Here is a 14,721-nt window from a genome sequence, read left to right on the forward strand (position 1 = left end):
ACTGAGTTCAAGCCCCAGGACTGGCAAAAAAGAAAAACCAAACATTTTTTTCAGGCCCATGACAGTCCCCAACCATCATCTGTTTGTGGGATTATAGGGTGAGGCTAAGGAGGTCAAAGCATTCTCTCCAGCCCCACTGTTCTTGGCAACAGCAATGCAGATCAGTTTGGTTTTCACTAAAATTGTTGCCATTTCCAGAAGGAGCGCTCCCCCTACTTCTGTGGTCATAATTTTTCATCCTAGAAGCTGAATGAACACTGAAATTTCTTATTCCTCTCTTACTCATTGTTCCAGGAACTAGAATTTATCCCTTCATGTAATAGGCACTATGCTGTACAATAGGACCCCAACAGAGGCCTCCAGAAAGTTCTAGGCATATCCTGAGGGACAGCGATTTTTGTCTGCAATTGGAGGAGGGAGCAGATCTTGATCTCTCTCATACTTTGGAAGGAACTGAAAAGCTTCTGAATTTAGGTCTAAGGATCTCTCAACTGAACTAGTTCATTTCAAGTGTGTGTGTGTGTGTGTGTGTGTGAGAGAGAGAGAGAGTGTGTGAGAGAGAGAGAGAGACAGACAGACAGACAGAACAGAGTGCATAGGTGAGAATGTCAGGAAGTGTGTGTCTGAGGAAATTTGGGGTTTTATGGGAGCAGAATGTGCCCACCCACTCCCTGAATCATCCTGAAGCCCCTTCCATGTCCCTGATCACTAACCAGTTCCAGCTGTGCACAGTCCTGGCCCTCAATTCCCATATGTTTCTAGGAACTTATGACTAATTAAAGGAATGTGTTTGGGTATGGGGTAAGAAAGTACTCCTAAAAACAGAGGTTTCCAAGTAACGGTCTGAAGAGCTCAACCCCATCATCTAGGGAAAGCTCTCTTTCTCCAGACCCTCTCAGGGTTTTGTGGGAAAACAAACCAGTGGAACTCCCTCCTACCTTTTTCTATTTCCAGAGCAAGTTCTGATCAGGCTTCACTTAGTCCAAACTCACATTTTTTCATTCCTACAGTTTCTAGTTTCAGGCCCAAGATTTGCCATTTATGTGTGTATGTGTTTGCAGTACTGAGGAATGAGCCCTGGTCCTGCAGCATACTTAACAAGCTACTGCTTTTCAGCCTCACTGAACTTGGCCTTCATATACTAGAATGTCCATCCTCTGCTCACCTCCACAGGGCAAAGATGGCTGATAGCCAGGCATGGTTTATAATCCTAGCCTTTGGGAGTCTTTGGGAGTCTGAAGAGGATCAGGGCTATAAGGCCATCATGGCCTTATATAGCTGAGACCCTGTGAGAGAAAGAGAAGGAGGGGGAGAGAGGGAAAAGGAGAGGGAGAGAAAAAGACAGAAAGAGGAGAGAGATTGGTTTCTTTCTTTTTTAAATGTGAAGATTTTTTTTTTAATTTTTAAAATTTTTGCCAGTCCTGGGGCTTGAACTCAGGGCCTGAACACTGTCCCTGGTTACTTTTTGCTCAAGGCTAGCATTCTACCACTTGGGCCACAGCACCACTTCCGGCCTTTTCTATATATGTGGTACTGAGGAATCAACCCCAGGGCTTCATGCATGCTAGGCAAGTACTCTACCACTAGGCCATATTCCCAGCCCCAGAGATTGGTTTTTTGAGGTCCTGAAAATCTGTATACACACATCTCCACTCATAGCAGTTATCATTAGAAAGTACTCTCAGAAGTAATCAAAAATATTTCTAGGTGGGACACCAATAGCTCAAGCACCAATAGCTACTCAGGAGGCTGAGATATGAGGATCAGAGTTCAAAGCCAGCCTGGGCAAAACTTCATGAGACTCTTATCTCCAATTAATACCAGAAACCTGGAAGTGGTAGAGTGCTATCCTTGAGCAAAAGAGCTCAGGGACAGCACCCAGGCCTTGAGTTCAAGCTCCATGACCTGAAAAAAATTTTTTTAATATATGTATATTTCTAGCCAGGCACAAGTGGCTTATGCCTGTAATCATAGCTACTCAAGAGGCTGAAATATAAGGATCACAGTTCAAAACCAGTCTGGGCAAGAAAGTCCATGAGGGGCTGGGGATATGGCCTAGTGGCAAGAGTGCTTGCCTCGTATACATGAGGTCTTGGGTTCAATTCCCCAGCACCACATATACAGAAAATGGCCAGAAGTGTCGCTGTGGCTCAAGTGGCAGAGTGCTAGCCTTGAGCAAAAAGAAGCCAGGGACAGTGCTCAGGCCCTGAGTCCAAGCCCAGGACTGGCCCCCCACCCCCCAAAAAAAAAAAAAAGTCCATGTGCCTCTTCTCTCCGATTATCTACCAAAAAGCTGGAAGTGGAGCTGTGGATTGAGTGTAGAACTCTAGCCTTCAGCAAAAAATCTCAGGGACAGCACCTAGGCCCTGAGTTGAAGCTCCAGGACTGGCACGAAAACAACAAACCCTTCTACAAGCCAGGCACCTTTGCTCACATGTGTAATCCTAGCTGCTCAGGAGACAGATCAGGAGGACTGAGGTTCCAGCTTAAGCAATAAAGTTTTCATGACACCATTTCAACAGAAAGACACAAATAAAAACAACTTCTCCACAAACTCTCCTGCCATAATGTGTGGACAAAGAGGGGAACCAGCTTGCAGGAAAGGAACAAGCAAATCAAACAATCTGGGAGTTACTTCTCTCAAAGTCAAGTTTTCTTTTTTGGGACAAGCTGATTACTAACCCTTTGTACACACACCTGCATCTCCCCTGGTGAGAGATGACAAATACTGAAGGAAAAAAGAGCTGGGTCAGTGGTGGGAGCTCGTGGCAGGCGTAGTCATGACGCTTGGTGTGTGCAGAATTAGTCATGCAGTCCTTGCATACATGAACCACCTGCAGCTCTTGGGGGGGGCGGTTGTTTGGGTGTCTGTGGAAACCCCCCAGAGGCTGAAGAGCTGTATGCTACAAAGATCATAGAGTCCATGACTCTCCTGCTTCTAGCTATGTGACCCAAAGCTATTTATTAGAGCCTTATTAATTCTGTCAAAAGACCAATAGACAGGGGTATTACTGAGATTTAAATAATAAATTATTTGGCAACTTTTAGAATTTTGTTCTCCCATTTTCTGGCTCCTTCATTTCTAAAATGTGGTTCCACCTCTAAGGCCTTCTGTGGCAGTGGGCATGATAGGGTAGGGGGCACCAAGATAGAGAAAAGGGATGAGAAAGAGCCCTATAAGGGGCAGAACAGAAGCTGTGTCCCAAACTCCTTCATTTCCTGGGTGCACCAGCATGCTGAGAGCCTGTACCAATCCTTACTCAGAGGTTCTCTGTCTCTGGTCATTTGGGATTTAGTCACCCAGTTGTTACCCAGTGGGTACTGGGTGAGTCATGAAACCACTGAGGGCAGAAGATGAATCAGGAGTATCCGCCACTTTGATCCTAGAGAGTAAGGGCTCCTCTGTGGCCTCCTAGCCTTTCAACCTGGCGTATAGGGAAGGGCTCACAAGTAAGGTCTTACTGAGAATATGAGTTTAGTAACCCTCTCCGCTTTCCTATGCCTACTTCACTGTGCGTTTGAACAATGTGCAAATGTTGCATAAGTCCTAGTGGAGGCTACAGTGGCTCCTAACTACACAAAGAACAAACCTTTAAGGTATGAGCTGGGTGCTCACGCCTGTAATCCTAGCTACTTAGGAGGCTGAGATCTGAGAATTGTGATTTGAAACCAGCCTAGGCAGGAAAGTCTATGATACTCTAATCTCCAATTAGCCACCTAAAAAGCTGGAAGTGGAGCTGTGGCTCACGTGGTAGAGGGTAGTCTTGAGCATAAAATGCTCAGGGATAACACCTAGACATGGAGTTCAAGCCCCAGTACAGGCACAAAAGAAAAAAAAAAAGTTAATGTGTCCGACAGAGAACATGTTATGGGGTCATCAGAGGAATTTGAATATAGGTCAGGCTCCATGTCCTTGTTCAAGTTTCTCTCTCTGTTTCACCACATAATGTTATAAAAAGTAGCCAAGTCTACTCAGGAGGCTGAGATCTGAGGATTGTATTTCGAAGCCAGCATGGTCAGGAAACTCTGTGAGACTCTCATTTCAAGTAATCACCAAAAAGCCAGAAGTGGAGCTGTGGCTCAAGTGGTAGAGTGCAAGCCTTGAGCACAAAAACTAACGGACAGTGCCCAGGCTCTGACTTCAACCCCCAGGACACACACACACACACACACACACACACACACACACGCACACGCACACACACTCTCTCTCTCTGCATGTGCGTGTGTGCGTGTGTGTGTGTGTATGAGAGAGAGAGAGAGAGAGAGAGAGAGAGAGAGAGAGAGAGAGAGAGAGAGAGAGAGAGAGAGAGAGAAATAGCCAGGAGTGGTGCTTGTAATCCCAGTTTTTCTGGAGGCAGTAGTAGTATTCTTGAGCCTGTAGTAGTGGTGCAGGCCTCTAATCCCAGCTCTTAGGAGGCTGAGGCTGGAGGATCATGAGTTCCAGACCAACCAGGACCACATAATAAGACCTTGTCTCTAAATAAAAATTAAATAATTAATTAATTTCTACTTGATCTTGGAGGAGAAGAAATGAACCTCCCCCTTAGTCCCTTCACTTGAAACCCAAGCTACCTCAGCTGTCTCCTACCTCTTTGCTTTTAATTAATTTTCTTATTCCAGAGCAGATAAGTTTCCCTGGGATACAGGAATGTCCATCTCCACAAGGTAACTCTGATCCTATTCTGATCTTCAGAGATTTTACTTCTCATCTTGCTGGGAAGTTCACTGGAGCAGTTCAGAAAGTCATCTGGTGTCCAGTAGAGGACATTGAGGGAAAAGAGGGTTGTCAGGGGCTCTTTGGGGCTTTTGCCCTCTGGTAGGGCAAGGGTTAATGGTGAATTGCAACACATCCCTGGGCTGAGTCACCTCCCCATTGCCACCCCCCATCCCCCTCAGTTGTTTCATAAAGAGGACCAGAGTCTAACAGTGAAGACAGCTGGGGGTAAGAACCCCCTGTCTAACTGCTTCCTCAGACTCCCAGAAATCTCAGTTCAGAGAACAAGGACAGACTCTGGCACTCTTACCTTGTGGGACCATGAACTGGCAGCAGCTGTGGCTGGGCCTCTTACTCCCTATGACAGTCTCAGGCCGGGCCCTGGGGCCTGCAGAGAAGGAGGCAGCTTTGGTGAGTCCCTTGGGAAAGAAGGTCCCAGGCCAGGGGAGTTACAGGGGTTCCTACACCAGAGTCTCTTTGATCTCCATCCTGCCTGCCTTTCTTTTCCTTCTTCTGTTCCATGATCTATCCTGCCCACTCCCTTTATGCGTTCCCCTCTTTTCACCTAAGCCCCTTCTCCAACACACTTTTCCTTTATCCCTCCCATATCTGTTCTCCTCTTCTTGGGATGGGCCTGTGAGGTCATTTGGAAGGTTTACTCTATGACTAACCCATTTTTACTCTGCTTGTCTCTACTCCCTTATTACAGGATTACCTGTTGCAGTATGGATACTTACAGAAACCTCTAGAAGGACCTGATGACTTCAGCCCAGAAGATGTCATGGAGGCTCTGAGGTGAGAGGTCAAAACGCACTTGCTTTCATAGTTGAAGTCTCAACGATTTCTTTTTTGCTCAAAGCTTCCTCTCCCCAGGCCCACCTCTGCCTGACCGAAGTCACGCTGAGGATCTGTTAGATGGGTGCTATCATTGTTAAAATAATAGTGCATGGGTTGGGGCTGGGGATATGGCCTAGTGGCAAGAGAGCTTACCTCCTATACATGAGGCCCTGGGTTCTATTCCCCAGCACCACATATACAGAAAATGGCCAGAAGTGGCGCTGTGGCTCAAGTGGCAGAGTGCTAGCCTTGAGCAAAAAGGAAGCCAGGGACAGTGCTCAGGCCCTGAGTCCAAGGCCCAGGACTGGCCAAAAAAAAAAAAAAAAGTGCATGGGTTGAGGCAGGGATTGAAGATGATGAGCACAAATTTTGGTATGGTGGTGCTCAGAGGCCAAGGCAGGTACAGGGAGAGTTCAAGGCCCTCCTGTGTTACATAGCAAGTCCTGTGTCAAAAGAAAAGAAAACAAGAAAGAAAAAAAAAGGAAAGAAGGATGGAAAGAAAAAAGGAAGGAAGGAAAGCACAGTTATTGACTCCTCCTAGGCCTGGAACATTCCTTCAGAGACTCCACATTTCCTCCTCTCCTCCTCCTCCTCACCTCCTCCTCCTACTGTCCTGGGGCCTCAACTCAGGGCCTGAGCACTGCCCCTGGCATCTTTTTGCTCAAGGCTAGCACTCTACCACTTGAGCCACAGTGCCACTCTGGCTTTTTCTATATTTGTGGTGCTGAGGAATTGAATGTAGGGTTTCATGTATATGAGTCAAGCACTCTACCAGTAGGCCATATTCCTAGCCCTATATCCATGTTTTCGTATAGTTCACATACAAAATGATGAATCAAATGGGTTGGGAATGTGGCTTAGTCGTACAGTGCTTGCCTTGCATGCATGAAGCCCTGAGTTTGATTCCTCAGTACCAGATAAACAGAAAAATCCAGAAGTAGAGCTGTGGCTTAAGTAGTAGAGCACTGGCCTTGAGCAAAAGAAGCCCAAGAACAGTGCCCAGGCCTTAAGTTCAAGCCCAAGGACTGGCAAAAAAAAAAAAAAAAAAACAGAACAAAATAACCACTATGAATTGAGTTGTTGACATGATGGTACCTTTTGGACATTTAATTAATTTAGACATTTAGTTGTGGGTTTTTTTTTTCTTTTTTTGTGGATCAGTACTTTGGCTTCATGCAGGGCCAGACCCTCTACCACTTGAGCCACACCTCTTCTTCTAGCTTTTTTACTGGTAAATTTGAAATAATGGTATCACAAACTTCTGCCCACTGGCTTCCTATCACAATCATCAAATATCAATCTCCTGAATAGTTTGTTTTTTGCCAGTCCTGGGGCTTGAACTCAGGGCCTGAGCACTGTCCCTAGCTTCTTTTTGCTCAAGACTAGCACTCTAACACTTGAGCCACAGCAGCACTTCCAGCTTTTTCTATATATGTGGTGCTGAGGAATTGAACCCAGGGCTTTTCACTAGGCCATATTCCCAGCCCCCTCCTGAGTAGTTTGGATTACAGACAAGAATACCTGGCTGCTTTTCTTTATCCTTTTAGAAATGTCGAGGTCCTTGAAATGTCCACAGGCCCTATACCAGTCCATAGATGGGTGAAATTGCCCAGGAGCAGGCTGATCTGGGAAGTGTATACAGTCAGGAGGGGAGAAGGCCTAGGGAGGGCAGGCCTTCTGGTGGGAACATTGCTGAGAGACTTAAGAACAGGGGCCCCAGATACACCCCCAGAGCGGGAGAAGTCTAGAAAGTTTAGTAGTGGGAGGAAGGCTATACCTGAGGACAATCTCACTCAAAAAATACTGAAAATGGAAAGTTGAAGTTGATGCATGTTGCCATTTCTACAGAAAAAAGAAAGTCTCATTTATGACCATTGGAAGGTGGAGTAACCCCATCAGTTTCAAAGATTCTGCGCCTATCTTGGTCTCTACTTTGGGCAGCAGGACACAGAAGAGCTAGCCCCAGTCCCTTGACAGTCCAGATTTACCTGCCCTGGTGAACTCACCCCCTTTCCCCTTTCTAGAGCTTTTCAGGAAGCATCTGAGCTTCCAGTGTCTGGGCAACTGGATGAGGCCACAAGGGCTCGAATGAGGCAGCCTCGCTGTGGTTTGGAGGATCCCTTCAACCAGAAGACTCTTAAATACCTGCTTTTGGGTGAGGACTGAGCCTGGCAAGGGAGGGAGAAGAGAGGTTAATGTGGCACTGGCATGAATGTCAAGGCCTGCGCCAGCTCAGTATTGACTGGGTGGTTGATCACCTAGTGATTATTTGGTTATTGTATGTTAGAGGGGCTGGAGAGCTCTCTGTCATTGGGAGAAAGATCTGGCTCTCTAATTCACAGAAGGATCTTTGTTTCTAATCTATTTTCTGGCTCATTACCAGGCCGCTGGAGAAAGAAGCACCTAACCTTTCGCATCTTGAACCTGCCCTCTACCATCTCAACCTATAAAGCCCGTGCAGCCCTGCTTCAAGCTTTTAGGTACTGGAGTAATGTGGCTCCTTTGAGCTTCCGAGAAGTGCAAGCTGGCTGGGCTGACATTCGGCTGTCTTTCCATGGCCGACAAAGTCCTTACTGCTCCAATACCTTTGATGGGCCTGGTAGGTGCCAGTTCTCAGCTCTTACCTTACAGAAATCTAAGTTATTATTATTGTTGTTGTTTGTCTGTTGTAGAATTTAAAATGGGGGCCTGGGTGCTGTCCCTGAACTCTTTTGCTTAAGACTAGCACTCTACCACTTTGAGCCACATCACCACTTCGGGTTTTCTGGTGGTTAATTGGAGATGAGAGTCTCACAGACTTTCCTGCTTGGGCTGGCTTTGAACTGTGATCCTCAGATCTCAGCTTCCTGAGTAGTTGAAATTACAGGCATGAGCCACCCAGTACCCAGATTATCTCTGTCTTCTGGAGCCAGGACTCTGGAGCCTAAATGTTCAGGTTCTTCTTTATGTCCATGTGCACCTATACTCTCTGACCCACTTCCAGTATTCCTTAGTAGTTGGTCACCTATCTAGGACCTTACCAAGCCCCCACTTTAGAGTTTATGTCTCCCACCAGTGGCTTAAGTTCTTCTATCAAGAAATGCTTGAGCCAGGACTGGTGGCTCAAGCTCTGTAATCCTAGTTACTCAGGAGGTTGAGACCTGAGGATTGAGGTTCTAAGGTAGCCTAGGAAGACAAATCCATGAGATTCTTAATTCCAATTAACTAGCAAAAGGCTGAAAGTGGAGTTGTGACTCAAGTGGTAGAGCAACAGCCCTGAGCAAAAAAGCCAGGCAAGAGCATAAGGCTGTTAAGTGCTGGTGAGCCACACCTATAATCCTAACTATTTAGGAGGCTGAAATCTGAGGATCATGGTTCAAAGTCAGCTCACGCAGGAAAGTCTGAGACTCTTATCTCCACCAAAAAAGTTGGAAGTGGAGCTGAGGCTCAAGTGGTAGAGTGCTAGCCTTGAGTAAGAGAGGTTCAGGGACATTGTCCAGGCCCTGAGTTCAAGCCCCAGTACTAGCACTTAAACAAACAAACAAAAAAACCAGACACAGTAGCTCATTCCTGTAATCCTAGTTACTCAGGAGGCTGAGATCTGAGGATAACAGTTTGAAGCCAGCCTGGGCAAGAAAGTCCATGAGGCTTATCTCCAATAAACTACTTAGGAAAAAAAAAAACAGAAGTAGTGCCCTGGCTCAAGTGGTAGAGCGCTAGCCTGAGGCTCAGAGACAGTACCCAGGCCATGAGTTCAATTCCCAGGACAGGGGGTAAAAAAAAGGTAAAAGATACCTGAGAGAGGAATGAGCCTGAGAGAGGAATGAGCCAGAGAAAGGAGTGACAGGGGACATTAAGGAACTGTGATGGCCATCCCTGATAGAACAGGGTAAACACAGGGAAATCACAATGAAACATAAAAAACAAACAAAAATAGTGAATGTATCCAGGAAGAATTCTAAGGGGAAGGAGTAATTAGAGTTTATACCAGGCAAAGTATGCTCTAACATAGTAACTTTCAACCTCTTTCCTGTCTACCTTTGCTTTTGTTCAGGGAAGGTTCTGGCTCATGCTGACATCCCAGAGCTTGGCAGTGTGCACTTTGATGAAGATGAATTCTGGACTGAGGGAACCTATCGGGGGGTGAACCTGCGTATCATTGCAGCCCATGAACTGGGTCATGCCCTGGGACTTGGGCACTCACGATACACTCAGGCACTCATGGCTCCTGTCTATGCTGGCTACCGCCCCTACTTCAAGCTGCACCCAGATGACGTGGCTGGGATCCAGGCTCTCTATGGTCAGGCTCTTTCTTGAGTGAGCACAAGGGGCAATCTAACTAGCATGTCTGTGGGCTGGAAGATGCTGACAGAGAAATGACTTCTTCCTCTTTCTTCACCTAGTTCTTCAGACTTCTTCAATTTCAGGAACTGTTTCCTTCTGACTCTTTTATGTCTAATCTTCCTTCCAAGATTCCCTTCCTTCATTCCTATTCTTGGAGATAAGAGAATGCACATTCTAGCAAACCTCCTTCTGCCTTTCAGGTGCCTCTCAAAATGAAAAATGTATCTTTTGCTGATATCAATAAGATATTGTCTTCTACAAAAGAAAACTTGCTAGGATTCCCTTTATCCTTCTCTATGGGGCTATTGAGCAGAGCTCATGGGAGGCCATGTTTGATGACTTCTTTTCCTCAAAAGCATCACTTCACTTTGCAGGCAAAAAGACCCCAGAGATCGGGGATGAAGACGAAGAAACAGGGGTGCCCACTGTACCCCCCGTGCCTACAGAGCCTGGTCCCATGCCAAACCCCTGCAACAGTGAACTGGATGCCATGATGCTGGGTAAGATCCTTCTCTAGCAGCCTGGCAATCAGAGCAGCCTACAGATACCAAGGCCTGGTTCAATGGGACTGTAGTATGAGCAATTGAGATTCAGTTACAGGTAGTCATTGGTGCATGGAAGAAGCCATGTGACAGGAAAAGGGAGGATTTAGGATCAAATGAAAAGAGGGCCAGGTAAGAATTTGCCAAGGATGCCACCATAACAAGGGCCATTAGAGAAGATCTGGAAATGCAACCAGATGGACTGGCCTGGGAATCTCTGGTAGGGAAGGCTCTGCCTCTGTGTAGAAGAACTTGGAAGCCATTCCGTGGGGGTTGGGCGGAAGGTCTGAGGTCCTGGAGGAAGAGCCACTGTCTGCAGTGCTTTTGTTTTGTTGAGTGAATCAAAACGCAAAGCCTCTAAACAAAAAGGGCTGAACACTGGATCATCCTCTACCTTAAAATTTCTCCCTGAATTAATTTTTTTCTAATTTTTGTTGTTCATCTTGGGGCTTGAACTCAGGGACTGGGTGCTGTTCCCTGAGCTATTGTGCCCAGTTGAATTAAAATTTTATTTTATTTTATTTTTTGCCAGTCCTGGGCCTTGGACTCAGGGCCTGAGCACTGTCCCTGGCTTCTCTTTGCTCAAGGAAAGCACTCTACTACTTGAGCCACAGCACCACTTCTGGCCATTTTCTATATATGTGGTGCTGGGGAATTGAACCCAGGGCTTCATGTATATGAGGCAAGCACTCTTGCCAGTAGGCCATATTCCCAGCCATCCCTGGCTTCTTTATTGCTCAAGACTAGCACTCCACCTTTTGCCACTTCTAGCTTTTTCTGTGTATGTGGTGCTGAGGAATCGAACCTAGGACTTCATGCTTGCTAGGCAAGCATTCTTCCACTAAGCCACATTCTCAGCCTCCAAATTAATTTTTTTTAAGAATTGGCCTGAGGCTACTCAAGAAGTTGAGATCTGAGGATCACTGTTCAATACCAGCCCAGGCAGGAAAGCCCATAAGAAAATTTTTATATCCAGTTAACCAAGAAAAAGCCAGAAGTGGAGCGGTGGCTTACGTGGTAGAATGCTAGCTTTGAGTAAAAGAGATAAGTGCTCAAACTGAGTTCAAGCCCCAGTATCAGCATATGCACAAGAAAATTAGCCTGGCCAGGTACCCATGGTTTACCCCTGTCATCCTAGCTACTCAGGAGGCTGCGATCTGAGGATTGTAATTTAAAGCCAACCTGGGCAGGAAAGTCTGTGAAAATCTTACCTCCAAGTAACCACCAGAAAAACCAAAAGTGGCTCTGTGACTCAACTGGTAGAGCACTAGCTTTGAGCTGAAGAGCGCAGGGACAGCACCCAGCCCAGAGTTCAAGCCCCATGACCAACAACAACAACAACAACAACAACAACAAAAAAGGAAGAATGAAAAAGAAAATCATCCTGGGATGGGGGAGGGTTCAGATTATTATCCACCTGTGATACCACGTCTTTTTCTTTTTGACCATGTCTTTTTCACTTGTTGGCATACCTTTGTTCTCAGGGCCCCATGGGAAGACATATGCTTTCAAGGGGGACTACGTGTGGACTGTGACAAATACAGGGCTGGGGCCCTTATTCCGAGTATCTGCCCTTTGGGAAGGTCTTCCAGGAAACCTGGATGCTGCCGTGTACTCTCCTCGAACTCAATGGATTCACTTCTTTAAGGGTAAGGGGACGAATTAGTCGCAGTGTCTGATCTGGGGATGGCTTTCATCAAAAGGAAACCTTAAAAGTGCGGAAGAGCTGAGAACTTTCTGACAGGATGGACTAGAGAGATTTCAGAAGTCCACCTGACAGGCGACTTGCTCTTCTTCCACACTCTCAGGAAACAAGGTGTGGCGCTACGTTAACTTCAAGATGTCTCCTGGCTTCCCCAAGAAACTGAACAGGGTAGAACCCAACCTGGATGCTGCTCTCTATTGGCCTCTGAACCAAAAGGTGTTCCTCTTTAAGGTATAAAATTCAAAACAAGGACACATCCCTTTTGAGGGGTGGGCTACCACATATTGAGAAGGAAAGATAGGATGACCTTCTACAGCTACAGTGGGGGTTCCCTAAGCCCCTAAGCTCCTTCTTTCTCTCTCTCTTCCTTCCTTTTTTTTTTTTTTTTTTTTTTGGTCGGTGTGGAGCTTGTACTCTGGTGCTGTCCCTGAGCTCTTCAGTCAAGGCTAGTACTCTACCACTTGAGCCACAGCACTACCCACTTAAGCCACAGCTCTACTTCTGGTTTTCTGGTGATTAACTGGAGATAAGAGTTTCACAAACTTTCCTGCCTAGGCTGGCTTTGAACTGCAATCTTCAGATATCAGCCTCCTGAGTAGCTAGGATTACAGGTGTGAGCCACTGACACCTGGCTTTTCTCCTTCTTTCTTTTCTTTCCTTCTTTCTATCTCTATTTCCTTCCTTCCTTCCCCTCCCTTCCCCTCTCCCTCCCTTCCTCCCTCCCTGCCTCCCTAACTCTCTCTCTCTCTCTCCCTCTCTTTCTCTCTCGCTCTCTCTTTCCTTGTCTGGAACTCAGGAGGGCCTGGACAATGCCCCTGAACCATTTTGCTCAAGGATAGTGCTCTACCACTTTGAGCCACCAGTGCCACTTCTAGTTTTCTGGTTTTCTGGTGGTTAGTTGAAGATAAGAGGCTTTTCTGCCTGGGCTGGCTTTGAACTCTGATCCTCAGATCTCAGCCTTGTCAGTAGCTAAGATTACATGTGTGAGCTACCAACACCTGGCTACCTAAGCTCTTTCATTTTTTTTTTTTTTGCCAGTCGTGGGGCTTGAACTCAGGGCCTGAGCATTGTCCCTGGCTTCTTTTTGCTCAGGGCTAGCACTCTACTACTTGAGCCATATTGCCACTTCTGGCTTTTTCTGTATATGTGGGGCTGAGGAATCGAACCCAGGACTTCATGCATGCTAGGCAAGCACTCTACCACTAGGCCACATTCCGTATCTAAGCTCTTTCATTATCTTCTTCTCTCCATTTACTAGGGCTCAGGGTACTGGCAGTGGGATGAACTGGCACAAACTGACTTCAGCCGCTACCCCAAACCAATCAAGGAGTTGTTTACTGGAGTGCCAGACCAGCCCTCTGCTGCTATGAGCTGGCGGGATGGTCGAGTCTACTTCTTCAAGGGAAAAGAGTACTGGCGCCTCAACCGGCAGCTTCGAGTGGAGAAAGGCTACCCCCAAAATATTGCCCGCAACTGGATGCACTGTGGTCCCCAGACTCCAGTCACTATCCCATCAGTTGGGGCCACCACTTCCTCAACCCCAGGCACGACCTTGGAGAGCACTCCTTCAGCCATGGCCACTACTTTGAACCATGAGCACACACCCACAGACTCAATCTGGGACATGATCCCTTCAGCTACTGACTCTACCAGCCTTTTGCGCCCTTCTAATGTCACCCTTCAAGAGACCTAAGGCCTAATCAAATGTCTGTTCAGGAGAAACATGCAGGTGCTACAGTACAAGCATGAACCATGGACCCCATGCCTTTGACCACCATTTTCCTGGGCTCTTTTCCTTCTGGGAAATATAATTAAGTCCCCAGCTCCATCCATTTCCTCCTCATCAAAAATAGCACTTCCAATTGTCATCTGCGGGTGGACAATGGTTGGGGGGGGATGTCAATTAAACTGCTAGCTGTCTGGAGGCAACAGCTGGGGAGGCTGAGTCATGTTCTTCCTGGGCAAATTAATGGCTATAAAAAATGAGCAAGGGCTTTGGAATCCTTGAGAATTACATTTACTTGCTTGTGACTCTGGGCAATCTTGTTGAACCTTGGAATTCCCCATTTGCAAAATTCGGTTAATTTCAGCCCTGCAGGGTTGTTGCATTAAATGTGATATTTATATATGACGTGCCAAGCAATTTAATAAAGGCTAACCTTGTGTTCTTTTTATTTCATTTTTTTGTGTGCCAGTACTGGGGCTTCTATTCAGGGCCTGAGATTTTTGCTGGTTAATTAGAGATAAAGAGACTCACAGATTTCCTGCCCTGCCTGTCTTTGAACCACGATTCTCAAATCACAGTCTCTTGAGTAGATAGGATTACAGGCATGAGCCACCTGTGTCTGTTTGGACCCTGTGTTTGCCAGTTCTGAATCTTGAACTCAGGGCCTGGGTGTTCTCTCTGAGCTTTTTTGCTAAGACCAATGCTCTACCACTTGAGCCATAGCTCCACTTATGGGTGTGTGTGTGTGTGTGTGTGTGTGTGTGTGTGTGTGTGTGTGTGTGTGTGTGTGTGTGTGTGATAAGAGTCTTAGGGACTTTTCTGCCCAGGCTAGCTTTGAACCTCCATACTCAGATCTCAGTCTCCTGAATAA

At 46.5% G+C, this 14,721-nt stretch overlaps 1 protein-coding gene across 1 annotated transcript; it reads left to right on the plus strand.

Annotated features, from left to right (window-relative positions):
• The first annotated feature begins 4,785 nt into the window (after positions 1-4,785).
• Positions 4,786-14,292, plus strand: Mmp19 (matrix metallopeptidase 19). Its single transcript, XM_048362289.1, has 9 exons — positions 4,786-5,128; positions 5,427-5,512; positions 7,579-7,709; positions 7,938-8,153; positions 9,588-9,833; positions 10,252-10,377; positions 11,904-12,068; positions 12,228-12,355; positions 13,383-14,292. Exons 1-9 carry the CDS (start codon positions 5,039-5,041, stop codon positions 13,815-13,817), a joined length of 1,623 nt encoding a protein of 540 aa, XP_048218246.1. The 5' UTR covers positions 4,786-5,038; the 3' UTR covers positions 13,818-14,292.
• Positions 14,293-14,721: the final 429 nt, after the last annotated feature.

The sequence above is a fragment of the Perognathus longimembris genome, chromosome 1 (assembly GCF_023159225.1).
Source record: "Perognathus longimembris pacificus isolate PPM17 chromosome 1, ASM2315922v1, whole genome shotgun sequence".
NCBI classification, from domain to species: Eukaryota; Metazoa; Chordata; class Mammalia; order Rodentia; family Heteromyidae; genus Perognathus; species Perognathus longimembris.

Excerpts from the sequence above, each read along its gene's own strand:
- Mmp19 (XM_048362289.1), top strand. The coding sequence starts at position 5,039 with ATGAACTGGCAGCAGCTGTGGCTGGGCCTCTTACTCCCTATGACAGTC. Across the intron at positions 8,154-9,587 it reads CAATACCTTTGATGGGCCTG|GGAAGGTTCTGGCTCATGCT; the intron begins GTAGGTGCCAGT and ends GCTTTTGTTCAG. Across the intron at positions 10,378-11,903 it reads ACTGGATGCCATGATGCTGG|GGCCCCATGGGAAGACATAT; the intron begins GTAAGATCCTTC and ends CTTTGTTCTCAG.